The sequence below is a fragment of the Dermacentor variabilis genome, chromosome 5, assembly GCF_050947875.1.
Source record: "Dermacentor variabilis isolate Ectoservices chromosome 5, ASM5094787v1, whole genome shotgun sequence".
In the NCBI taxonomy this organism is placed as follows: Eukaryota; Metazoa; Arthropoda; class Arachnida; order Ixodida; family Ixodidae; genus Dermacentor; species Dermacentor variabilis.
The window spans coordinates 45380456-45406503 of record NC_134572.1 but is presented as its reverse complement, the minus strand read 5'-3'; the positions used below and the strand labels follow the sequence as shown (position 1 = coordinate 45406503).

The 26048-nt window shown below is 43.1% G+C and overlaps 1 protein-coding gene across 1 annotated transcript in view; it reads right to left on the bottom strand.

The window, feature by feature from the left end:
- Positions 1–1960: 1960 nt before the first annotated feature.
- Positions 1961–26048, bottom strand: part of wit (kinase protein wishful thinking) — a 169456-nt gene continuing 145368 nt past the window's right edge. The window contains exons 4-13 of the mRNA XM_075692313.1: positions 25416–25624; positions 23135–23300; positions 21860–22030; positions 20372–20541; positions 18909–19056; positions 16793–16929; positions 14495–14618; positions 13294–13607; positions 11550–11793; positions 1961–10067 (exon numbers count right to left, since the gene is read on the bottom strand). Of these exons, the coding sequence (XP_075548428.1) occupies positions 9484–10067; positions 11550–11793; positions 13294–13607; positions 14495–14618; positions 16793–16929; positions 18909–19056; positions 20372–20541; positions 21860–22030; positions 23135–23300; positions 25416–25624 (2267 nt within the window). The 3' untranslated portion in view covers positions 1961–9483. The remainder of the gene's footprint in view (positions 10068–11549; positions 11794–13293; positions 13608–14494; positions 14619–16792; positions 16930–18908; positions 19057–20371; positions 20542–21859; positions 22031–23134; positions 23301–25415; positions 25625–26048) is intronic.

Here is a 26048-nt window from a genome sequence, read left to right as displayed (position 1 = left end):
CCCAACAGTTGGTCCTTCCAGCAATTTCTGTAGTGCTTTGCATGGTGGATATTCAGAATATTCAAATAAACAAAGAGAGATGAAAGTGCATGGTCGGTTGTGGCCCATCAGTTTCCGAGTATCTGCATTATTGTTATGCAGAAGCACTGGTTACTGAGAGAGCAACTCAGCAGCAGCTAAAAAACGGATTTAATGTGCCATAGCAAATTTGGATGCTGCGAGAGATGTTATAGCAGAGGGCTTCGAATTATATTTTGACTAACTGGGATTTTTTTAAAGCTCTGCATCTGGAGGACAATCCCAATTGCTCTCCCCCATATTCATCACTGCACTAAATGACCTTTCTGATTGCTTTACCCCTTGGCCATGATTTGCCGTCTGCCTAGCTCTTTTCTTTACTCACAGAGGGCACTGCTGTTGCATTGTGAGGGCAGGATCGTTGCAGGTAGCAGTAACGTAATCAGAGATCGGCAGAGTGCTAGATTTTGACTTATTATTAGTAATATTGACGTATATTTATCATCACTACAGTTCAAAAGGGATGCCATTAGACATTGTAATCATGTCGCATGCTGCCAAGTTTCTTAGCTGCTGCTGAGTTGCTCTCTCAGTAATCGGTGCTTCTGCATAACAATAATGCAGATACTCGAAAACTGATGGGCCACAACCGACCATGCACTTTCATCTCTCTTTGTTTATTTGAATATTCTGAATATCAACAAATTCTCATGCAGAATATAAACTGAATGAATAAGGCTCTAATTTGCATTTGAAGTATTGAAGGTTCACTCACCTCCAGTGTATTCAACTGCATGGCAGCTGCCTAAGGAATCTGAATTGAGATGGCAAGCTGTGGTAGGTTTTATGAAGGTAGGTAGCTGGTGGGATTTAATGTGCCATAGCAAATTTGGATGCTGCGAGAGATGCTATAGCAGAGGGCTTCGAATTATACAGTATTTTGACTAAGTGGGATTATTTTAAAGCTCTGCACATGCGCTGTTGGATCTGGAGGACAATCCCAATTGCTCTCCCCCATATTTTGTACCTTGCCGTAGGGTACGGGAGTTGGCCGAGGTTGAGGAGGACTTTGAGATGAAAACTGGAGGTTTATTTACATTATTTACAGTGAGAGTACAAAGAAATTAACAGTCATAAAGTCATTACGGCCCAGCAGCAACTCGGACACTGCGGCCCGTGGCAAGAAGCTCGAAAGAGACGAAGGAATGCTCTCTTGCTGCTCCCGGTCTCTGGCGTTTAACCCCTTCGGTGTCTCGAAATCACGTTACGTTCGGCCAATCGGCGAGCCAGCTCAGGTGGCATCATTTTCGGCCAATGGTAGGCGCCCGTGCGAATGCAAGTCGCACCCGGCACAGAGGGTCACTCCTTGGGCTCCAATTGTCCGACGGATTAGTTGTCTGCGGTATTGCCTTCCTGGTCTGCAACTGCCATCACAAAGGCGGACAGGGGGAGGATTGCTCTCAGGGCTTCATGGTGCATTACGGCCGTTGTTGCCTCGCGGCTTGCAAGCGTAGTCACAACAGGCGTATGGGGAGGAGACGGGTTGTCTTCGAGCGACCTTTCAGAGCTGTAAAGCAGCTTTGCTCGGGACCCACGTTACCTGGAACCGTGCCAGGCTCCCGCTATACTTTCGGGAAGAGTCAAGCAGTAAATAGCTCCACATGCGGCGCACGAGGTGGGGGACGCCAACTTGTTTGGACGTGCTGCGCCTCGGGAACGTGGTAGATGTGCACCTGCGCTCCTTAATTAGGTGTGACGCGATTCTATGTGGTCTGGTGAACTTGAAGGAGGCTCAGGAAAAGGTCCCGTATCTAACGGGGCCTTTATTTTTGTATTCTGTCTCGTATCAAAATGCAGCTACTAGGTTCAGGAATCACACTGAACCTCGTGCTTGGCAGCCTTGGCCACCATGACGGATCAGTAAAAAATGAGCTTAGGCACATTCAAACATGCAAAAAAATTTATTGATCAAAAATGCAGCACCAGCATGTCTTAACCTTGACAAGAAGCAACAAATAAATAAAAACTAATCTGAAGTTTATTTACTTGAAGGGCTCCTAAAATATAGGAAAGATGCACTGAGAACGTTTCCAATAAGCCCATTTTTTCAATAGCAAGTATTCCATTGGCCACTTGATCAATGTTTGGTGCTCACAGAATGGATTGAGAAACATTCATGTGCTGTTGATAGCAAACGCAGTTGCTAAAAGCATCAAAGTTGCAATACAAGGCATGCTGATACATGCTGCATGTTCAAATTGATTAAAGAAAAACATAGCTGTCACAGACATAAGAAATGAAAAGAAGACTGAAGAAAAAAAGACATGTTCACAGAAAGATGTCAGACAACCGGAAAAACTTGCTGCTCATACATAAACTCTTTCCTCTGAATGTGTCTTCGAGGCAGCATACAAACAACACGTCAAACTCCTCTCTCGCTCTCTCTCTCTCTCATCAACGTACAATGCCATCACATTTTGCAAGCATACGCACACACTTGATTGTTTCTGGTTTTATTCTCTTGCTCACTCTCCTATCTACATTTGCTTCATAAAAATGACTCCTCCATTCTTGCTTTCCCTTATCATATTGGTCTAGCCTATGGAGCTCACAAAAACAACTAGAAACATTCATTTCTTCAACTTCTTCACCGCAATGCCACTCAAGAACATGAAAGCCCCCCGGCACACACTCGTGGACCACGGCCACCATGGCAACTCGGTGCTACAACAAGTAGGCACACTCAGTTATAGTGTTTGCTTGGAAGCTACACTCACTAGCACTTGGCGTTGCCCTGAACACACATGATCATCACAAATGCAAGTGCAAGAACTTGTGCTATGGCTTCTCCCATTTCTGTCTCCTTTTCTTTTTTCTTTTTTGTGAGCAACTACTGCACACACTGCTACACTATGTTGTTCTCCTAACACAACAAAATGACTTGGAACAATTTTTTTATTTTGGTGCAATGGTACTGTTGGCTACTGATGCAATAAAACTCTTGCATTGTTAATTCAATTTTATTCAGGCACTGTCTGATTGGTAAACTCATTTTAACAGCAAGCCATACATTTTCAACCACTCTGTACAAACATTAACATGGGGTTTTTCTTGTATTGCAGCAAACTTAATGAGTTAGTGCAGTCATTGGCTTAATTCCAGAACAATATTCACTCATATAGTCAAAGTGTCTAATGAAAACTACAGCTCCCTCTAGCTTAGCTTGCAAAGCATCTGCGGAAGTAGGCTAGAGTCTAGGTCAACATCTACTCACAATGCAATGTATAAAACAGCTCAAGAATCGTTCAAAGGAATATGGACGCATACTTTCGAAATTACATAAACTCGACCACATGCTTCTCAGATATAGAAAGGTGACATATAGAGAGTACAAAGGTTGTCGAAACGCAAGGTATCTTAATCTGGGTTATTAAAGCTGGTCTCGAAACGGCAGACCTGGCGTCATCAACATTACTGTGATGTTGTGACACAGAGCAATGTTTGCTGACGTTATGAAGATTCCTAGCTTTACTGACGACAGTCAATAAAGCTATAAATCATGATGTTGCTCGTAAAAAATAAACATGGCTGTGGCAACTGTAGAGATCACAGGAATGAAGTGAGCCAATGTATAACGACGTCATGACGAATCCACCTCCTGCGTTCAGCTTTCAAATTTTTAAAGTCAAAATATGTGACACATTACCTTAGCTTTATATCCGAGTCCCGCTCTCTAAACAAAATTAAATATCCAACAATATTAAGATTCTCATACGTGGCTATCATCAACTATATGGGTCAGATGAGAGCATGGAAAAGATGCAAGTGCAGAGTTCTAAGTCTTTGTAAGAGAAGGCAAATAAACATCTGTGCACCAGTTCTGTAAACTTGATGGGTGTTTCCACTCATGTTTATAAGTTCTTGCACTAAACAATAGCAGGCATGGTGATTTCTATTCTGTTTTGATACCCACAAGTGACGTGACAATTGGCAAACTCCACACACTTTGGCCAATCAACATGTCCCAATTCTGAAACATGGGGCCTATGGGAGATTTAGCAACTTGTATGAACAAAGAACTCTACTTGAAATTCGGTGCTTGTTTCCATGTGTCACTCCTTTACTCATGCCTTTTTCAGATCCATGTGGTGTTGAATATATTCGATAGGCAGGTGTAGTTTTAGCAGCTCTATGCAAGAGCACCTATGGCAACACAAAGCTCTAGGCGAGAAGCATCGATTTTACAGTATATTTTGGGGAAGCCCCAGCCATATCTTGTTACGGTCATTGGTGAAACTTTAATGTTTTAGCAGATATTTGTGGTACTCACCGTTTATTTGCAGTCCTCTAAAATGTATTTGATCTTGCAGACAGACCTGCATTATCTAAGTTCCACAAATTCATTTAGACACATGGCATTTCATAATGAGAGCCCAAGCTTTACACCTTTGGATGCCTGAAATATCTTTCCAATTCCTACATGCCCCACACTGAATTCCATTGGCAGTAACAATTCAACTTCTCAGAAGTATAATATCGTCCAGCAAGCAAAGGCCAATCAAAGGCAAAAACAAATGTCTTACAAATTCACACACATCAGTGCTTAAAGAAAAGATGTATGCAAAAAAAGAATAAAGAAATGTAGCAGGTGACAGGTTGCAGGGCATCGACAAAAATCACTTCGTGCATTTCAATCAATCCCAACTAGCTACAGCAGCTCAATGTCAAAAGGGATTTCAGATGATAACCTCAACATGGCTTAAAGAATGTTTCTGCACACACAAGGTCATGCATGTTTCCATGTCCCTCCTTCTTCCTGTCCAATACTCCATGTAGAGCCCTTGACTTTAAGAGTGCTACTTGAAAGTACATTCAGGAGGTGTGAGCATGTGGCAAAATGAGCATTCGTGCGTCTTGCAGGTCATGTGTCAGTGGTCATGAAGTCTATGTTTTCAAGGCATTTATTCACTAACCTGCTGCAGTGATGCCACTAGTTCACTCAACGCTCGCTCCCTCTCTCTCATTTAATGAAGGTGCAGGAAGGAGCAACAGGCAATAAAGCCAGTTTCCTGCACTTAAGATTGGTTTGCACTAAAGACAAGTCACATTAACCCCACTGAAAACCATGACTGTGGCAGTACCCTTGGTCTATACACACACACACACATACACTTTCCATAAGGCAAGCCTTCTGTACAGCAGTACCCTGTTGCAATGACATAGTGTCAAGGACACACTGGCCAATATGTGTCGGCAAGACGTCTTTTTTTTTCTGGCTGGCGCCGCACAGCACCAACCACCTTCAAGTATCACAACAGACAGCATTCCATTCACAATACTTCCACTACACATGATCTCTCATTGATGTTGGTATTTCGCTTCAAAAAAAGAAACTCTGCACGGTTATCACAGCTTCAACACTTTCTTCCTGTCGTAGATCAACTGTTCCCTCTTGCATATCCATTCAGGAAGTTTGAGAACCGAAGGGTTTTTTAACACTGCTTTTCTTTCTGCATTATACAACTATTTACACGACGAAAAACATGTCACTGTTATCACGACCAAAACGCCAACCAGGAACTGCTTCCAAAGTTGTGTGGGTGACAAACATTAACATTGCAGAGTGTTTACAACTAGCACAAGACAGACAGCATAGCAATGTTGATGACATGACCAGAAAAGTGCCCTGTGGATACAGCGATCACTTTTGATCAGTAGCAACTTGGATAGCTCCTTTCAGGCCGAAAGTAGAAACCTTCCCTGCTATGAATAATGAAGAGTATAATATCGCACACAACCCAACCAGAAGAGTCTGTGTCTGCAGATGAACATGCCTACAGTCATTATCTACTCTTGCGCTAACTAGCGAGGGAGATTCCTAAAATGAAACAAGCCTCTGCCCTCAAGTATGCAAACTAAGGGTGACCTGCACAGCGTGGAAGTATAAATAGGACAGAGAAAAAAAAATGCACACAGTTAGCCCACAACGTCATGCAGTCACCCCTTTTTCTAGGGTGTTTCGATTAACAATGGCTATTTCCTAGTCTACTTTTTTCTGCGCAGCGACAATTTCAAGGATTCCCTGAGTTGTGGAAGAAAAACTCAGAATTCTGCGAGAATCGTCTGACTTGCACTCTCTCTGTAGCCAAAACCGGACTTCACGACAGACCATTTTAGATTCGGTTGCTACCCACCCCCTTCGAAATCCTGTGCTGTTAATGCAAACATTTTCTCGTCGCAGTGGTGCTGCAAAACTGAATCACGCAATGACTGCAAATGTGCCCTTAAACTCTTTTTGGCATTTCCAGACTGGTCCCAAAACTACGCATCAAATAGTACAGTTGCCAGGTTTACTCATTAAAGCTCAAGGTGGCAGCAATTAAATGAGTCCTAATTAAAGCTGTCCTCATTGTTAAATAAAGGTGATAGGAAGATCTGTACATAAACGTTGCTTGGGTGTGTCCCACCAAACCAAAAATAAAATGTTCCATTTCTAATACTGAATTTCGGCCCTTGGAAAGCAATGTGCAGACAGCTTGCGTGGCACGCAATTTTTTTAATGCATGCCACGCCATATTATTGGGCTGCTTACAGGACTCATCTCAGGCACATGCAGCAGCACTGGTCGTTATCATAGCTGTACAGATGTATGCATATATCTACACTGAATTCGGATGCAAAAGCACGCTCTTTGAAGCTTTGTTTCTCCAGGTGTCTCAGTATGCTGACTTAATGGGTGTCTTTTGCTACTCCCTGTTTTTTAAATAAAGTCTTGCCACTGTACAGGTGTACCTAGCTTGCTTTTATTATGCTCAGCTTACCAGGTGGCTTCAACCGCTGGTCTTTTGCTCGCAGCTGTTGGATGCAAATAAATTTTTTGCACCCCTTTGCCTAAGTACGTATTACAGGGAAGAGTCTAGATATGAGAAGGATGAAATAAGGGCGCAGCACGACAGAAGCGCATGGCCGGTATTTGTGTGCTCTAGTGCACCTACATGTTTTGCATACCAAAGCAACCAGCAGCGAAAGTTTTGAGAATGCTGCACACAGGAGTGGACTACTATGATGATGATGATGATGGTAGGACAAAAATAACTGTAGACACAGTGAAAAGCACACTGCTCACTCTCTGCACTGTCATCTGGGAAATTATCTGACCTGCAGACATGACAGGAGACATGCGCTCCTCGCAGAGGGTGGTAACATGCGTGAGCTTAGCGGCATCCAGGAGGATATATTTACCCTAGCAGAACAGAAAGCTGGACTGATGTAGGGGCCATCTGGGGCTGAGTAGGCCCCGTGGTAAACCCTGTATGGGTTTCACTGGGCTGCTGGTGTGGCTGCAAAATGATTTGCATGTCCTTGAAAAGCAGCCACCCAATATTTAAAGGCCAACTGCCACGAAATTTCACTGTGGCTAGATTGGTCGTAAATGAGTAGTATATAGACTACTGAAGCAATCTTGGCAGTGTCTTATGTTTCTCAATTTCTAGTTTCGGCATCAAGATCGTCTATTTTTGCTAGGTTTTCGTGACGCATATTACGGCTTTTTTTACGTAGTCCAAATTTTCATAGCAGTTGGCCTTTAAGAGGGCCTTCGGAGCTCAAGAGCACAGAATAAGAACAACACTACTTCTCTACAGTGGCAGCGGTTGGAAACAGTAATGACATTTAAGACATATTACTTATACTTTACAGTTTTCTACCATGCTAATGCATCTAGCAGCAACATGCCTATTTACTACACACCTAGTTTGTTTCCAGCTCACACAAACAAGCGTGTAGCCCTCTTCCACCTAGACCAAGGGGCCTTAGTCTGGCTTGAACAAACAGTTCAGTCGCTGGAACCTCGAAACAACAAGAGGCGCACTTCACGGGAGGCCCAGGATTGTTGTTTAGCTTACCTCAGAGTGTACTTCATTTGAGAAATGCTTCATTCCACAGGTACTGTGCTGTCCATCCCACTCGACTCAATTCTACCACTGTCCTTTGGCTTTTGTACAGCACGCTATTTACTTCTTTTTATGGATGCAGCAAAAGAACCACTATTTTCTGGGCAGCAACAGCTCTGCAAAAGCTGCTTGATTGAGCTGATGACACACTCTAAACCAGCATGAGCATGTACAGCAAACTCTATGCCAATAAGTTGTATTATGAACAGGACTAGTAGGAAAGAATTTACTGCTTCCCTCCAGTAGTCTTCAAGTAATGGACCTCAGATCAGAAATCAATAATATTAACAAGTCTCCAAAGCGATTGTTCACTGGTCAAATCATTGTACTGGAGTAGATATAAGTCACATTTCAAGTAGGCATAAAAGAACAAACCACTGCACTCTTCTGACATAATGAATTGACTAAGCAAAGCTTTTTTTTTCTTCTTTGAGTGAAATTTCTTTGTGACCCCCGGGTAGTTCAGGTGTACATAGACAAATCAATGGTATACTAGCAGTGCTTGCTTATGAGGCCCCTGATTCAGCCAAGTTGTAGAGAAGAGAAAGTAGGTTATTTCATTATATTTCCTTTCAGCTTGCATTACATTGAAGTGTATTACAGCGTGTCACTGAGTAGGCCATAAACTATGTTCATACTATGGTTGCTCTGTTCTTCCTGGCAAAATGTTACATATAATTGGCCAAAGCAATAAGAACTTTGTAAAAAATTGTACTGAAGTGCAACAAAGCCAACTGGATCCATGAAGTTTAACAATCAAAGGATAAATTAGGCAGCTTTGCTATAATGGAAAATTGGTTCTAGCACTTTAAAAACAAAGGTATATACTGAATACAACAAAGCCAGCAGTTACTTTTCCGCAACTCAAGGAGCAACAACTTTTTCATGTCTTTATGGCAAATTCTACAAGCAGATTAAGAACAATGTTTCATTTCCTAGCATTCGAAAATGTACTGCAAGAACTCGTATATTATATCAACGCAGATATAACAGACAAAGGAAAATTTTTGAGCTACAAAAGGGGGGAAAGGAACAAATTTTCCTGTGTACAATGTGACCAATAGGGCTAAATGTGTCAAAATTTTGGGCGATTCATTCTATGTGGGATTTTACAGCATGTTCATGGCTTAAGTTAACTTGGTACAAGAATGTGCACTTTGCTAGTGATTCCCAACATATTTACCTCATCAAATCCACCAGAAGAATATGTGATCTCGCAGCAATCAGTAGGAAACAAGCATTTTCAACCACAAGGGAAAAGGAAAAGCTTCTCACTATCAACTAGTGGATTACAGCTATTGTAGGTGCAGCCTCAAAGGTCGGTCGAGTAGCCAGTACAACAGTGACAGCAGATCAAGTAATGAGAGCCCTTGTGGAAGTTGTCAGACAAATTCTGTCACATTTCTACTGACCTTTTTGTTACATTCAATAGATTTCTGTTGAAATGCAATTGAATGCCATCCATGATTTTTACAAGGGAGCAAGGGAGATTGTGCAACTATGACACAGACTGTCAAGCCTCCCTTGTGCACGTTTGTTGTTGCTGCTGCTGTGCAAGTGGTCCAGCCTGCTGCTCGCCGCCTGCCCGCACCAGTGATGGCAGTTGGTGAGCAGTGGCACAGTTCGAGTCTGCTGTGGCACCCTTGGACTGCAAGTATGTCCGCAGAGGCAGCGTGGTGGGTCGCGGGAGCCTGCCCTCCTCCTCACCGTCTCTGCAGTTGTCGTTGATGTCCTTGCTCTGAAGGAGCGGAGACGTCTCAGCGTCTGCAGACACAGGCCTGACCCGGCAGGCCCCGTCCACCATCATCTGCACCTCTGTGTTGACCGGCAGCTTGTCCACCCAGCCACCGGCATTCACTAATTCAGAGCGCGCTGAGCCTTGGCCTTTGTGAACTGTCACCGCTGCCGCCTGGCTATTACTGTCCAATGATCGGCGGCTGAACAGTCCTCGCAGAACACGCAGCTGTGGTCTGCTCTCAGCATTGCTGGCATTGTTGGGGGCCTTGCTGTTGGTTTTCCGGAATATGCTTCCAAACAGATGGTGATTCTGCCTCTCTGAAGGCTTCTTGGCAGCAGCCTGCAATTTGTGCCCATTGCCTGCACCCAGAAGTTAAGATTCAAAGTATGATCAAATAGGATACTTTCTGGTAACACAAGAAATGTGAGAAAGCTATAAAAAATTTGCACAATTGCACTTTCACTTCAGCTTATGTGCTTTCTCAATTTAAAATCAATGCTACTCATTGGCAGTAGGGCCAACAGTTACGTTAGGTTGTGTTCACTTTTTCATGTTCACAACTTGAGTGCTTCGGTATCTGCAGTGGCCTTATTGTTCTTTCTGAGTGATTTACTTCTACATTAAATAATAAAAAAGAAAGACTTATCAACTGCTGTTGTCTATTCAAAAAATGAAAGCATTTCTAGCAATGGAGCAAGAACCATTTGGAAGAAGCAACCCTGGAAGAAGTAACCTCCACAGCATCTTAAGCCAACTCAAAGTCTGTCATATGCTTCTGAGCATCATCCAGTGCCTGGGGAGAAATAGCAGTCGCATTGCTGTTCCTCTGCCATCTTCTTTCACGGTTGCCATGAAAACCAATTGCATCAGCATATCATACTGTCCAGTGGCACTATCGAATTCTTTTCACATCCGCACCTTTTTGCATTTGTGTGGTGTTATTTGTGTGAATATCTGTATAATGTTATGTCACCTTATTCACATTAGTGCACAGACAATCCCTGAGAAGGGTGTTCTGATCACATGATGCAGTAGAGCCCATTTACATATGACAAAAGGAGTGGTGTACTAACAGTTCACTTTCTTGATGTGCTTACTATAGTCATCTGCCTGCATTATCTCCACTTCTTGCTGATAGTTTCACCAGTGGTTGTTTTCACATTAAGGCCACAAAAATGTGGTACACCCAAATAACACAACTCAAAAAGTATTACAACCAAATATTACTTTGCAAGGAAGCAAAACAACACTGTAAGTATATTTACAGCCATATCTCCTATGCAGATGCAGTCTGTCCACCTCCTAATACCATGTTCTGCTGCCAAGTTGAAAAAAAAAAAGCTTATGCAGAAGCTACAGAAGCATGGAATCTGAAACCACAGCCACACAGAATTTGTCACTGCCACTGACAACCAGTGCTTACCATCACCCTTCAATCGGGTCATCCTGCTGCTTCAGCCAACCAGAGTGCACTCCTCAGGCGTTCTCTCCACAGGGATGAGAATCATAATAGGAACTTTGATCACCCAATCATACTATAGTAAATGGAGATTAGCTCAGTGGCTGTGAATCGTGTGGGAGCCAATGGTTCACTGCAGCAATACCTTCCCACACATTTTACCCTTGTCGCTGCTTGATCATGAACAACTTTCACCACACACTGCCACTGCCCCTTGCTTCCACATGTGACTCTATAAGAAGTTTGTTTCTTCTTGCAAGGTTGAAGAGAAAGTAATTTTACTTCAGTACCCATTCAGTCCCAACTTTTGCTATTGGCGCCAGGGTGCAGGCATTGTAAAAGTACAGCCACAGAAAGCATTTCGAAAGACTGTTGCACCTACCTGGTAGGTTGGGCTGCTTGGGTATGACAGTGGAGACATGCACCGCATTTTGCACATAAGGGATTGGGTGGCAGGTGCGCGTGGATCCCCCTAGCAGGTCTCCAAGCGCTAGTGCTACACTGTTGTCTTCGGCCGTGGCAGTGATGGGCGTTGTGGACATCTCATTCAGTCGGGTGTAAGGGGGCAGTCCTTTGCTTCTCCCAACCGTGTCCTGTTCGAGAAGGGTGTTTCCACTGATGGCCACCTGGAAGAGAGGAATGGTGTGCAGTGGAACAATGCAAAATGTATGAGCCACTCCCTGCTATATTTGTTTAAAAAAAAAAAAACATTAAATTCTGGAGTTCCATGTGCCAGAACCACTAGGGGAGGGAAGGTGGAGTTCATTATTGAAATTTGATTTGATATTTAAACCTTTCATGTTTCTATTCTTCTCCAGCTGCAATGGTTATACCAAGATTTGAATGTAATAAAATTGCAGCTGGAGAAGAATCGCAGTGTAAAAGGTTTGAATATCAAATCAGGTTTGAGTAATGAAGCAAGGTGCGAGACTGGGCTAGTTGGTAATTAATCGCGATGAGCATTGTGTGACAGCGGTCAAAGGACTAGGTAATTGAGCAGTGTGCAGCCGGTGCAACTACGAAAGCACAACGAAGACAAACGTCGCAGCAGGTTGTCGTGCGTTTTGAGAGTACATTTTAGAGTGCAGCTCTTGTTCCTGCTGTGAGCGTCGGCAGCACAAAGGTGCATTTGTAGTCAGACGTTTTCGGCGCGTGTTGCTTCCTGCTAATCACGCTATGCTGCTTGCGCTGCGTGAGCGAGGAAGGTGGGGCATAAGTGCGCTCTCTCCTGTTGCGCGCGAGGGTGAGGCGAAGGAGAGACATTCTTCTCCAATGGCTGTTGCTTACGGCGCAGCTATGCAGGTGCCTTATATTGAAAGCGATCTGCGATGTGGCCAAAGTGTGCACTCACGCAGGCCTCATATTCAAAGCGATCTGTGATGTTTGCAGAGTGCGCATAGTTCTGGTAGCTTCATATGCGCTATGCTTTGGACGTTTCGTGTGCGTTGAAGCGAGAGATGTACGAAGGTCAATTCGCTCACTGCTGCTGCCGTGATTCCTCACTGCAGCATTTTTGAGCAAGTTTCCGCGGTCACCGAGTGAGACGTGTTTCATGTTCACCTGTGTGTGCGTGACACCATGTGTTAATTTAGTTAGTCAGCGAATGTTTACAAGTTTATATGGCCGATAAAACTACTATCCTTATTTTGTATAGCTGTCTACTAATTTGCTATCGTAATCGATGCTTTGCCTTTTGGACGAAACTGCTACATACTTTTTCTCCGTGCCATGCATTAGAGGTCGGTGCAGTCGGCGCGATGACTGCGCGGATGGAGCAAGAGCCACCTCGATGTCGGGCACGTCGGAGTGCGTTGGCCGCGTCTGGGTTATGTTGGCTGCGCCAGTGCTTCGGACTATATACATTGTTCGTGCCAACAGGACATAGCGTGTGCACGTGCGCGCTCATGCTATATCAGACCGTATATGCATCTTAACCGATTTTTTTCTCCAACTTTCACTAGTTCGAATTTTGTATAATTCGAATTTTCGTAGCATCCCCGCAGAATTCGAATTAACGAGCTTTTACTGTACCTTAATTATATCCACTAGTTTGTTATATCAGTGTTCATTATATTAAGGTTTCACTGTGTTCTCACTTTACTATAAATTTTCTGAAGGGCATATACCTCTTCCGCGGGCTCCATCATAAGGTTCCGCTCGAGGCATGGATTTCTGCCCTGGTGTGGTTGAAGTGGCATGCTGGGCAGGTGCACCACATTGTTTGTGATGCTGTTCTTGGGCTGTCCGCTACCCCCATCTGAAGATAGGCTAGGCGATAGCAGCGTCTCGGCTGTGGTTTCGCTGCGCTCTGCGTCCCTCTGTGTTACCACAGACACAGAGAGGCCTCCATTGCTTCCGAGCAGGCATAAGGGAGGTGCCCGTTGCTGTTGAGGCCACGTGGCGTTGATCGTTGGGCTCACTCCTGGCACGCTAAGGCCAGCTGCAAGTACATGCACATAAGCCAAATAAAGCATAACTGTACGCGCTTTTTCACACCGCTTATCATATCCACATCACTTATCCATACTAAGGATAAGTGAACTAGTGGAGGCAGGCAGGAAAAGAAGAGGCATGTGACCAATGAGTGCTATTTTAGTGTTACTTAATCCTAAAGTGCATTAGGATGCCTGACGCTCCAGTGAGGCAAAGTGCTAAATGTGACATCATGCAAAAGGTAAAGTTATCCTCTGAAGTAATATATCTGGAGCCCCCCACTACAGCGTGCCTCATAATCAGCATATGGTTTTGACACGTGAAACCCAAGAATTTAATATATCCAGACTGCAACCTTGTTAATCTTATGATAGAATGCCCCTCAAATGGAACTACTAATATGATATGTTTGTCGTATTGCCCTACAGCAGGCTTCTTTTATGACAAACACTTATGCACCTTGGGTGGCAATACTGACATTATTTTGCCGATTCCTTTCGGTAGCAAAAAGACTAAGCAACTAATAGTTTCACACTGTCTAATACTGCCCAATTCAAGTTTTCCACTGAAATTGCAGTATTGGTAAAGACTACCATAACGAAAGTGCCAGTGAATGACTCTGGTGCAACTTTTGAACACACCCTTCAAATCACACCCTAAATCATCTAATAATTGTGCATAAAAGCAAGGGTCATGGCAAGAAGACATTTGTACCACTGGAGTGAAGTTTATATGCTAAATAATATTTCCCGATTTCACACTACTGATGTAAAACTAATGGAGGTCAACCATGTCATTAAACAAATGCCAACAACTTGAACTGTCCTATGATATGAACCGTATTATTGACACTGTAATTTAGGCATATTTCAAAGAAACGCTTGCTCAACTTGCCTTTGTGTCTCTCCCATAACACAGGAAGTTCAGTGAGACGTTCCTCCACACATACTGCTGTCAGTCGGGCTTCAGCATCATGGTCCCAACAGTCTTCTATCGTTTCTTTGAGTGCACGCACAGCCTGTAAAAGAGCAGCGTGATGTGTAAGCCACAGAGAAGCAGATAAGCTTTGGAAAGGGTGTGAAACATTGTAAGTCGGCAACACTCTGCAGCAAGTGATAAGCAAGCCCATAAGCACACCTTTCGACTGCAGTAAACAAAACTCAATCGAGTTGTCATATAGTGTGATACCATCGTCGGAGCCGAACATTACTTGTGCAGAGGGGACAACCAACACTATCGCTGATCAGCCTCTTTGCCTTTAAATGCGCCTTTTCAACCACCTCCGTGCCCATTGTGGTTGCTCAGTGGCTATGGTGTTGGGCTGCTGAGCAGAAAGAGGTCGCGGGATCGAATCCCGGCCACGGCGGACACATTTCGAAGGGGGCGAAATGCGAAAACACCCGTGTACTTAGATTTAGGTACGCTTTAAAGAACCCCAGGTGGACAAATTTCCGGAGTCCTCCACTACAGCGTGCCTCATAATCAGAAAGTGGTTTTGGCACATAGAACCCCATAATTTTTTTATGTTTTCGAACACCTCCGTCACTGAAGGCTTAATACTGAGGTCTCACAGAGAATAAATGGCTGCTTTGGTTGGGTTCCTTCAAGAATGACAAAGCAGCAGAGAAAGTGAACCACACAACACAGTGAGTCAAGCAGCTCCTTTAGGTGTGGAAGGGAGAACAAGCAAAACGAAACAAAGTAATGCTGCATGGTTACACCCTGCTCAGTGAAACTGTAAGGGTGAATGAAGAACAGTACAAAACCAGCGGGACACAGGAGAAGAAATAGAGGGACACCATATACCTCGCTCCTATTCACTAACACTTTTGTAAAATGTGTCATGCCCCTCTACATTACAGTGTTTATAGAATTGTAGGTTTACAATGTAGCAGCCATACAACAAAAGAGGCTACACTCTTGAGGCAGTCACAAACATTTCTATAGTCATAGATACAAAATAATTTTAACGTGATAGCGTTAAATGCCTTGTATTGCAGGAAATCCAGCGGCTGCAGAGTTGTCCATGAGCGAAAATTTCCGTATATATTTAGGTACATGTATATGCCACGCCTTGCTATATGACATGCAGTATATGCAGGTTATATTGCCACACCATTCTATCACTAAAGTTGCTCATACCTTCTCTTACATTCTTGACGAAGTTACTCCTCGGAATTTTAAAAATGACAGCCCACAACGGACGTAATGAAACAGAACACCGACAGTGCATGCCTTTTATGTTACACCTTCTCAGACTTATATACATATTGTATATACATACACATATTACACATATTAAATTATTACATAGTACATATTACATATATACCGGGAAACATCACCAGCGTTTCCAGGTAAACATTACGGTTACATAAGCTGCAGTTGCCGGGAAGCGTGAGAGGCAAGGCAGTCAGGGTTCTCTGAATGCTATCGTGTTCCACTCTTAAAGGCGACGCTTAGGCACCCTCCATGTTTTTTCTTTACAAATGCGTGCACAGGGAAGTCAGTGAGGCAGCGGACTTTCACACTTAGGACATTTTGCGATTATGTTAACAGGGGCTTTGGAGTCCCTTTCATAAAACCAATTGCACCGAAATTTCACTTTGGCAAAATAAATTATAAATGAGTAGTATATACTATAGCATCAGCCTTAGCAAAGCTTCAGGGCCAGTAATTTATTCAATTTCTTATTAATAGCCTTTTAAAATAGCGCCTAAGCATATGATGTGCATACCTGATGGTTAGTGGATGTGACACAAATCTCGCCATTTTGCCTGCAAGATTTTCACTGCACCATGGGCGCCACCTTATTTCTGAGATTACGCAGAAGAGCCGCGCTGGTGCTCAACATTCTGGCTTCTGAATCATTTTTAGCGAGTGCTATAATGGCTGCATATTTTTTTTGCAGTTTCGGTATATCCAAAATGTCTGTTTTTTGATATCTTTCTGTGATGTATCAATCATATTCCAAATAGAACATTTTGTGCAGAGGCTGCTTTATATCTACCTCATCTGAGACCAGGCTTTCTAAACATTTCGAAATTTCACTACATTTTACCTTTAAACAGCTAATGCTAGAAGTGATCCGGCCAGTGAGCAGCCATGCCACAAAAGGCCGCCACTAGAGGAGCTCAACACAGTCTGAGGTGTCAAGAGGTGCATCTTCATTGTCACCTAAGTCAAACTCACCGGGTTGCTGTCCTTCCATATGTCAGGAAAAAGTGGCCGTGCTTTGTGCCTGGCAACCAGCACTTGCATCTGGTCAGTGCTAGGGTAGGCCCCAACCTCAGCCTCAAATGGCATCTTGTAGTCTGGCACACTCATTCCTGGGGCAAAAGAATGATGGCTCTTAGAATACTGATGTGACTGCCCTAAAATATACCCAAAAGTGTGAAAATTAATTTGCCACTGAGGCATGTGACAGTTTGCATAGCCCTCCAATAAGCACCTGTAAGGCTATCGCTGGAATTTTAGTGCAAGCAGCACAAAGCATATGCTTCGCACCACATACCGTGCTAGAGACGATAGATGACAGCTGGCATTCTGAAACTTGTGAGTGGTTAAAGAGATGCTGCGTTACGTTATGCTGGGTTAGTAGATTACTCCTCACGAATAGCAAACAGGTTGCTCTTAATGTGAGTGAAGGCTTTGCAATTCACAAAAGGGGTGAAAACGAGGATAGTATTCTCATTCATTCACTTTAGGGGATATACAGCAGACTTCTGTTAGTTTAACCTAGTTAATTCAATCCTCACTTAAGGTCCCGGCCAGTGCCCATACACTTCTATGTGGCCAAACCGTTCTTATTTTGATCCTGAAATTAGCCTTCGCTGAATAATTAGAACTTGGATCGTCATCACGTATGCACAATGTTGACCGCAGTTGTGACTCCAGAAGTGGCAACATCCATCTTGGTGGAGTGTAGGGTACAGTGAATGTAGCGAATACACGTCATCTCTTGTCAAAAATGCCTATTATTTACCTGCCCCAGGAAGACCTTAAAGCAAAAACAGTAGCTCCCAATAAATTATTACAGTATTTGCCCAATTATAACTAACACCTTTTTTCCCGAATAAATTCATCCAAAAATTGCTTGGGCGTTGAAATCTGAAATGAGACCAAATCTAAAACCACGGTAGCAGCATTTGCAAGCCTAATCGGAGCCAGCCTAACGACCGTGGATGGCCACCGAATGAGTTCTCTCATAGCATGACAATGACACTCCGCTTGCCGTCTGATTACAAAAGCTCATTCATACGATAAGCTAGTTTACATATCAAGCTAGCGACAGCAAGTCACATGTTTGCTGTCCTGGAAAATCGTATGTGTTGCAGGAAAAACTAGCAAAGTGGCTAGTCTATGTGTGGGCCACTACCTCATATGAACTGTTTCAGAGCCATTTGATAAATGCGAAATATCAAACGTGCTATGGACCATATGATGGACAACATGTCTAGACATGGGCCACCATCTCGTTTGCAATTGTTGCAGAGTCGTTTGATAAATGCAAAATATCAAATGCACTATGGAACATACAGAGGACAACATGTTGCAGTTCTTCGTAGACAGCGATAATGTGCTGTCTGAGAATGATGACAATGGACATAGGTAAATAAATTTCCATTCTGTGAAGGTGAAGTTTGCTGGCTTTGTCTTTTTCTTATTTTCAGAATTGGAGGCATGCCAAGGTTTCTTGCTAAAAATCTGGTGCGTATTTGATTTCTACTTTATTTTGGTGCTCTGATATGACTTTTACATTAGTTTTCTACTTTGCACCCATAAAAATTGGGTGCACATTCGGTTCGGGCATGTTAGAATCAGGGCAAATGCTGCCAAATAAATCAGCAGTGTGATTTTATGTTTTTCCTGCCTCTTGTTTAGTTCCACCTGGCAAATAATTCAACCAATTTTAATTGGTCCTGTCAGTGTCGAATTACCATAAATTGATGGTAATTAATTTCTGGCAAAGTGTCAAGACAGCATGCTTGGCGTTGTGCCAGGAACGCTGTCACCCATAGGTGCCAATGCATCCGGAGCTTGTTACATGAAATCTTGCAGAAGCAACTGTATCCCCAAATAATAGCGACAAAATTTCCTCCGCACAGATGCAAGGCATTGTCACCATGGCATTCCAATGCCACCTTCCTGTGACATCACAAATTTTTCCAGCAGCTGCTCACAGCTATTTAAAAGAGTTTACTGATACTGCTAAGTGTCTGCAACAGCCTATGAGCCTGATTCCACAAAGCAGGATGGAAATGCATAGTCTAATGTTAAGTGTTCGCAGACTATAAATTACGGTTACCTTGGTAAAGGTCAGAGCATCGAGTAGCTATTTCCCAGAGGACCAGACCAAGTGCGTAGACATCCACCTGCTTGAGCGAAGATTCGCAGTCTCGCAGGTTGACTGCACCTTCGAGCACCTCTGGCGCCATGTACCTCAGTGTTCCAACCTTGGTGAGGTAGAACAAAAATAAGGACAGTGTTCAGGGTCACACACCACAGATGTTTCACTTTCAGAACTACTTAGTGTGAGGCAACACTTTATCGTGGTCTATGACAGTTTTAGAATGCACGAGACACTCCTCTCACAAAAGTGTGTCATGTCTGCTCTCTATGCACTCCAAGCTTTTAAAGAAAAAAAAAAACTTCCAGTCTTTGCATATGTGGACAGAAGGTTCTGCTATGCCTTGGCAGTAAACAATAGACTGGCAACAATGTTAGGGAAGTTTTAAACACAGTAGGCTCACCTTGTGTCAAAAGGACACTGGCACAACGTAAAACAATGATGCATGGCAATGCCAATATCAGGAACACGCAGCCAGGAATGAGAGAAAGGACACTGACATATGTCACAGATGCTGGGAAGGAAACTCGCCACACAAATTCGTGAACAAAGTGCCAAGAATCATTGCATTGGCAAGTGGAGCTGGCACAGACGTGCTTGGACATGCTGCTGAGAGAGCCAGCATGGGAGCTTAGCAAGTGGGCATATTACACAAGCACGCACGTGGTGGCAGGGCATGGTGGTCTGTGCGTCTCAAAAGTGCTGCAATCCTCACACAGCTGCATGCTACCAACGTGCGTCCACTAATAAGAGACGTAGCACTTAGATGGTGTCACAGGGAAACGCAAACATACAGAAACACTCAAAAGTGGCAATTCAGCAACAATGATTGGCTGGCACATGGCAGACGAAGATGACCACATTCACAGCACACACTATGAGAGGATGAGTGAGCATTCTTGATTGTCTAGAATACAGTGGCGTTTGTCGCTGTATTCTTTATCTGTATTGATTGTACTTAGTAGCACTCTGGTATGCTGCTTCCATGTGCGTGTGTAGGCAAAGAACAAATGTAGAATCTGGCTGGCACAAACAGAGTGCTAATGTCCTGAAAACAATACATTGCAACAAAAATAAGTTGTGAGATGGCATTTTGATTTTAAAGGGAGCAAACTGGAACAGTCACTTCATTCATACACAAGCCGTTCTACGCACTACAGTAGCATAAAGTGCCAAGACAGTTCAGAGGCTGAAGGCATGAGCAGACATACATTAAGGCATTCAGCTCAGAGCCCAAAAACTGCCATTACGCAGTATGTGAAGGCAGTTCATGAATCATACTACAAAGCAGATCTCGTTTTGGCAGCTTATAAAAGAAGAATTAAGGAAATTTAATTAGTATGAACAACCAAATTGAGATGGCACAATGCACAATACTTAGGCCCAGATGCTAAAGGCAGGGCACATATCACCACACTTACATCAGCGAGTGAGTTGGTCTCGGCATGTTGCTCTTCGCCATTCTGAATGTACCTGGAACCCGAGATTCGAATGGCAAAGCCAAAATCGCACAGCATGCAGCTGCCATCATCCTTAACCAAGATATTCTGCGAAGTGAGATCACGATGGGCTATGCAGGGCTTGTTGGACTCTATAGTGAAAAGAAAAGAAGAAAGGAGAGATTGGTACCGATGAAGAAACACTATGCGCACATACCCAGCGGCTGGCGTGACATTGTACAGTGGTTATCTTATGCATTGCAACTGTTTTCTTTTTGCTTATTTTATTACTTTACAGAACTATTACAGAATTTACTCCTAGTAAACTTGGTATGCTCCGACAGGGAAACCAAAACAAGCATTATAGGAGCAGAAACACAAGAAAGTGTTTCATTCATTTTTTCACCCTTTATAATGTTTTCTTTTTCTTTGCCCCCCACCCCCCCTTTTCTTAAACTTGCCACATTATGTGGCTCAAATTCATAATGTGTCCATTTTAACGGTTTAACCAGAAAGACTTGTCATCACAAAAGCAGTATTTCAAGTGGAATGCAGAACATTACTCAAATTAACGATGAAGTGACTGTAATCAACATTAACCAACTCCATATAGCACAAATAGTGAACTGACAAAAGCCCTCATGTTTGTCATGAAATTTAGACATGGTCGCACACAATTTATATCTCCTGCTTGTAGCCAGACTCTCACAGCAAACCAACTGGTCAGCCTGTCAATAGCTGTACTGACATCGCTACTGACGCGCTGCAAAAATTTCTGTTGAAATGCTTTCAGCAAAAATGACTCCAGCACTGTTATGATATTGCTTGAGACATTTCTCATGCTTCTAACAAAAATGACCTCAGTGCTCTCTAAACCACCCTACTTCATGTTAATGCACCCAAAACAGCAAAGACAAAGCGGCTGTAAACTACGACTAAGAAAAATTCTGATCTCGCAGTTCTGGGTGCTGCTGTCATTATGCCAATCAACAGGCACCATAGATTCCATAGAGTTTTTTACAATAGTACTCAGAAGGAGATCTGGAGCCACCATCTATGCGCGCTTCCTAACAGGCACTGTGACACCATAGGAATACTGGAATATGGATAAGCGAGGCTTGTCTCCAACGTTATTTAAGACACAGTTATTTCCGCACATATAAAGCTTTTATTATTAGAATGAAATCATCACAATTCTTTGTTTACCATAATATATCTCATTATTATTTACTCAGATTAAATATAACGAGTAAGCAAACAAAATTGACGATTGAAACTGATGCACAGTGAGCTCTGGCCCTGTAGTCTTTCCTGCAACTTTGGCAGCCTGCCACACTTTTCACATTTTATAGAACAGCACAAACCCTCATGATTTAATAAAAGATTACAGTTCCCGGCATACCTATGCACATAAGGATGACAGCTTCAGCTTTCCTTCTAGAAATGCTATGGTAGATGCAAAAGACATACCTTCAGTGTGTAGGTAGGCCAGTGCTCTAGTGATGGACTGGGCCATCCTACATAGGCCGGGCCAGTCCACAGTGGTCTTACGCAGTTGCTCCTGCAGGCAACCCTTGGGGACATGTGTCAGCACCAGCATCCACTCACGCCTCCCGTCAGGATATGTACGCTCATCAGCACCTTTGAAAGATGGAACAGACAAAATGCAGGGGTTATCAGTCCAACACATCATATAACTCTGAAGACACAAGTTTCAGTTAGGGCAGCAAAAGCATGACATGTATGTTCAGTAGCTTTGCTTGATTGATTTTGGCTAGGTTAGGCCTTTGACTACCGACCACTTCCTATGTAAAATATGGTGCGTTGAATCATCGTCACGTGCCTGTAGTGAACCGGATGAGGACATGTTATATGTGCTGCTAACTTGTCAGCTCCTTTATATGCCCAGCAGATAGAAGAACTCCGTGTCATACAGGAATCCTACGCTCTCTGTAGTGACTACTCTCGGACCGTGGTCTTCTCCTGGCATAGCAAGGCGGGTGTAATGAAGACAATAAACACCAACAACAGCAATTGCACCGTCAACGCTCTACACAAGACGATGCTGAAATTAAAATGCATGAAATGGAAAAATTGCCATCCACCCAACTGTATCACAAAGCTACAAAAGAAACCCATACAGTTTCCTTAGAAGAAACCCACATGGTTTCCCTCTGTGGCTCTGAGCTACAGTCAGGTGGATGACAATTTTTTCCCTTTCGTGAACTCTTCTCCACCTTGCGTTTTCCACAGAACTGATTTGTCATGACTTAGGATGCAGCGCACTGCCCAAAGTGACTGCTCGAGCTACCTCTTCTGTGTAAATAAGCTTCCTTTAAATATAATGTGCTACACAGAATTTATTTTTATGTGCAACCTGGCCTCGAAGTACTGACAATGAGCATGTGTTAGAACTTCCAACATTTGCTTCCTCCCCCCTCCCCCTCTCCAAACTAGCATTTAATTGTGACATTGCGTCCTCCACCATTTCTTTCCTTCTTCATTTTCTTCCCTGTCCATCAGTATATCTTCTTTTTTCGAAGTTGTTTTCATCAGTCATTGTGCACTAGGCCACACAGAAGTAGCAGGAAGCAAATTCTTCGAACCTCTCCACTTAATACCCCGGTTAAATCGAATCCAACCTACCTTCATGCAACCCACAGATGGCTCAGCCGAGGGCCTATCTACATAGCATGTCATCCACTTGCAAATGCAGCTAGCAGCATCCAGCATCACTTGACTCACCTATCAGCCTCGGAAGGAATGGAAGGTCACCGTGAAAGAGCTTGTATATGTCCTTCTCATTGGCGTAGTAGTGGTGGTGATGCTGCGCAAAGATCTTCACGGCCACCGTGCAGTCATTCAGAGAGCCTTTGCAGACACAGCCATACCGGCCTTTTCCTATGGTTTCCTGCAGGAAAGAAGTTAGGTATGTGAAAGCTACGTCTGCTGTCTCTGTGGGGCATGTCAACATTCATTTTGCCTTTTTACTTCTCCCTTTGTTTTGTCTTCTCATGTACAAAATTTGAATACAGAGAACCAAATAAGAGGCAGAAGGCTAAAACCCTGGCAAGGTTCATTCTCCAGACATATCAGTCTGGCAAATGGAATCGCATACCATCGTACATTATGCATATACAGTCAAACATCGATATACTCGTTCAGTTTTCATTAGTAGAACAGGAGAGAAAAACATACTTTCCTTCCTTATGCCGCCATAATATACCTCTGCAGCCAGCATCCTTTTCAAGCAATGACCCTCTATTTAATTTTAAAACAGTACTGAAGTTCTTAACAGAAACAAATACGAAAGAAATCATTTGGCCAGGCTTTTTGTAGCACAGCCTCTCCTTGGAGGCCCAAGCTTCAATGCAGTCACTTACAGAGCATAAGACTCGCTGCCCTTGGACTGAAGGGCTCTGCCGAGGCACTAGTGCTGCTATAATTAACACGTATTAGTAACTAATCCTTCATAACATACTTTTACAGCCATAGCACTCACTGTTTATTGAAATTATTTTACTAAATAGATAAATATGTCACGCAATTCACAGCGAATACCTTCAGGCTGACATACAGCCATCTCACATCCACAATTTGCAACTCACCTTCTCACTGCCATTCATCACCAAGTGTCATGGCACTCTTTGGCCATTTCTGGCCCTCGCGCCAAAAAACAATATCCATCAATCAATCAAATGAAACATCAATGTAGTGAACAGCGATATGATGAGCAAATCAAAATGTTCTCTCCATATCAGCATGTGAAAAATATATATATATATATATATATATATATATATATGCTTGTAACGAATATCAGCTACAACAAAGATATTGTCGTGTCGGATGCCACTTCGTTATAAAAAGCTTCAACTACACGATAACAATAGTATCCGTGTCACAAAAAAATGAATAAAAATAAAGTAAACATAATAGTAAATGTCCCTGGTACCACCAAAAAAAGTTACAAATGCTGAAAACTGACTGCTTAGTGCACAAATGACAACTATAATTAAAAATAAATGCCATTATGCACGGGGGCTTTCAGAATTACACACTTTTTCACCAGCCATGCCACATTCATGGTCCTTCCTACTCATGGACAAAGAGGCTGCAGCAGTGCATGGTACTTTTAATGTTCCTGTACAGGTATGGACAGGGAATCTGGATGCCCAGAAACATGCCTTAAACTTTTTTTTTTTTTTTGCTCAGATTCCGGAACTACTGCTTTCCATTCCAACTGCCTTGCATAGGGACAGATCCTTCTGCCAGGAATAAGCCTGTCACAGATGTTGCAATAGGGGTCCAGTATATCCAGCTACCCTTAACAGTGCAGCGTATTGTTTCATTGTTTATAGGCAAGCAACAGCTCTATATTGAAATGCTCTAAACTTAGTACCATCTCTGCTCTCCTCATGGCCCAGCTTTAACCCCTGTATGCGAGTGTGCTTTCTAATAATTATGCCACCTAGTCTTCAAAACCTGCATGCCTGAACTTCATGCAGCATGGGTGGAGTAGTAGCTTTACAACATTTCAAAGAGGCCACAGTACTTTTCAGCAGCACAGCCATGTGCCTGGTGAAAAAGTCCTTGTGAAAAGTGCGGTGAAAAATTTCTGGCCACATGTTAGCTCTGGGCACTAGCACATTCTGTTTACACACATAATGTGCGAGTCCTATATTAGCAATACCTCCATTTCCCTAACGGATAAAGACCTGCTTTTTCTTTTGCAGGTGATGTTAATTTGACAAGAAGAACAGGAACACAAGTAACCCGTTACTTCTTTTGCATATTCACCTGCTCCAAATCTTGTGTATATGTACTTCCTTTCATATTTACATTACTGGTTCTTCCCTTTGGTGTTTAGCAAGCAATGTGATGGAATAAAGTTAAGGATGCTAGTCAGCAATGCGTCCAATTTCATCCCTAGCTTTGAGCTTGTCAGTGTTGTACATATCTGTAATGTTGCAAGTAGCCCAATGAAATGCGCAGGTTGCCATTTCACATGGCTCATGAGACGTGCCTGTATTTTGAGGCTGTCCAGGTCCAGCATCGGTGACTGCAGCTGGGGTGCCTCCATAAGGTGGGCTGAGTCAAGGCCAGGCTTGGGCTTTGGTGACACGCAGCGCCAGTAAAGCACTACTAGGCTGACCATGGTTGCCAGGAGCAGCAGGCAACCTACTATTACTATCACCACTGTCTGTCCTCCTGGCTCAGCACGGTACTGCTCAGCTGCAACATCATTGCTCGGTAAGTTTGGCAAGTGAAAACATAGCCAATTACCAATTATGATAAGCAACATCCTTTCTATTACTGAGAAACTAGGGTACTGTGAGGAGAATGTGCAAAGAAGAAGGAAAAGACACAAATGAATACTCTAGCTTTCCAATAATGACATAACAACTAGCCCAATTCTATCCTACTATAACCTTTCCACATTCATCATTGTGGTTTCACCTCAATAATTAAAAGGTGACTGTAAGTAACATTACAGCCACTAACATATAAGGACATCCCATAAGGCACTGCTATAAAAAAAAAAAAGATGTAAAAGCTGGTTTACTCCACTTTTTAAAGAGGACCCTGAAGAGTTAGCAGCGAAGGCAATAAAGTCAGTTCATATGAAAATGTTCTAAACGAACATAGAAGGAACTGG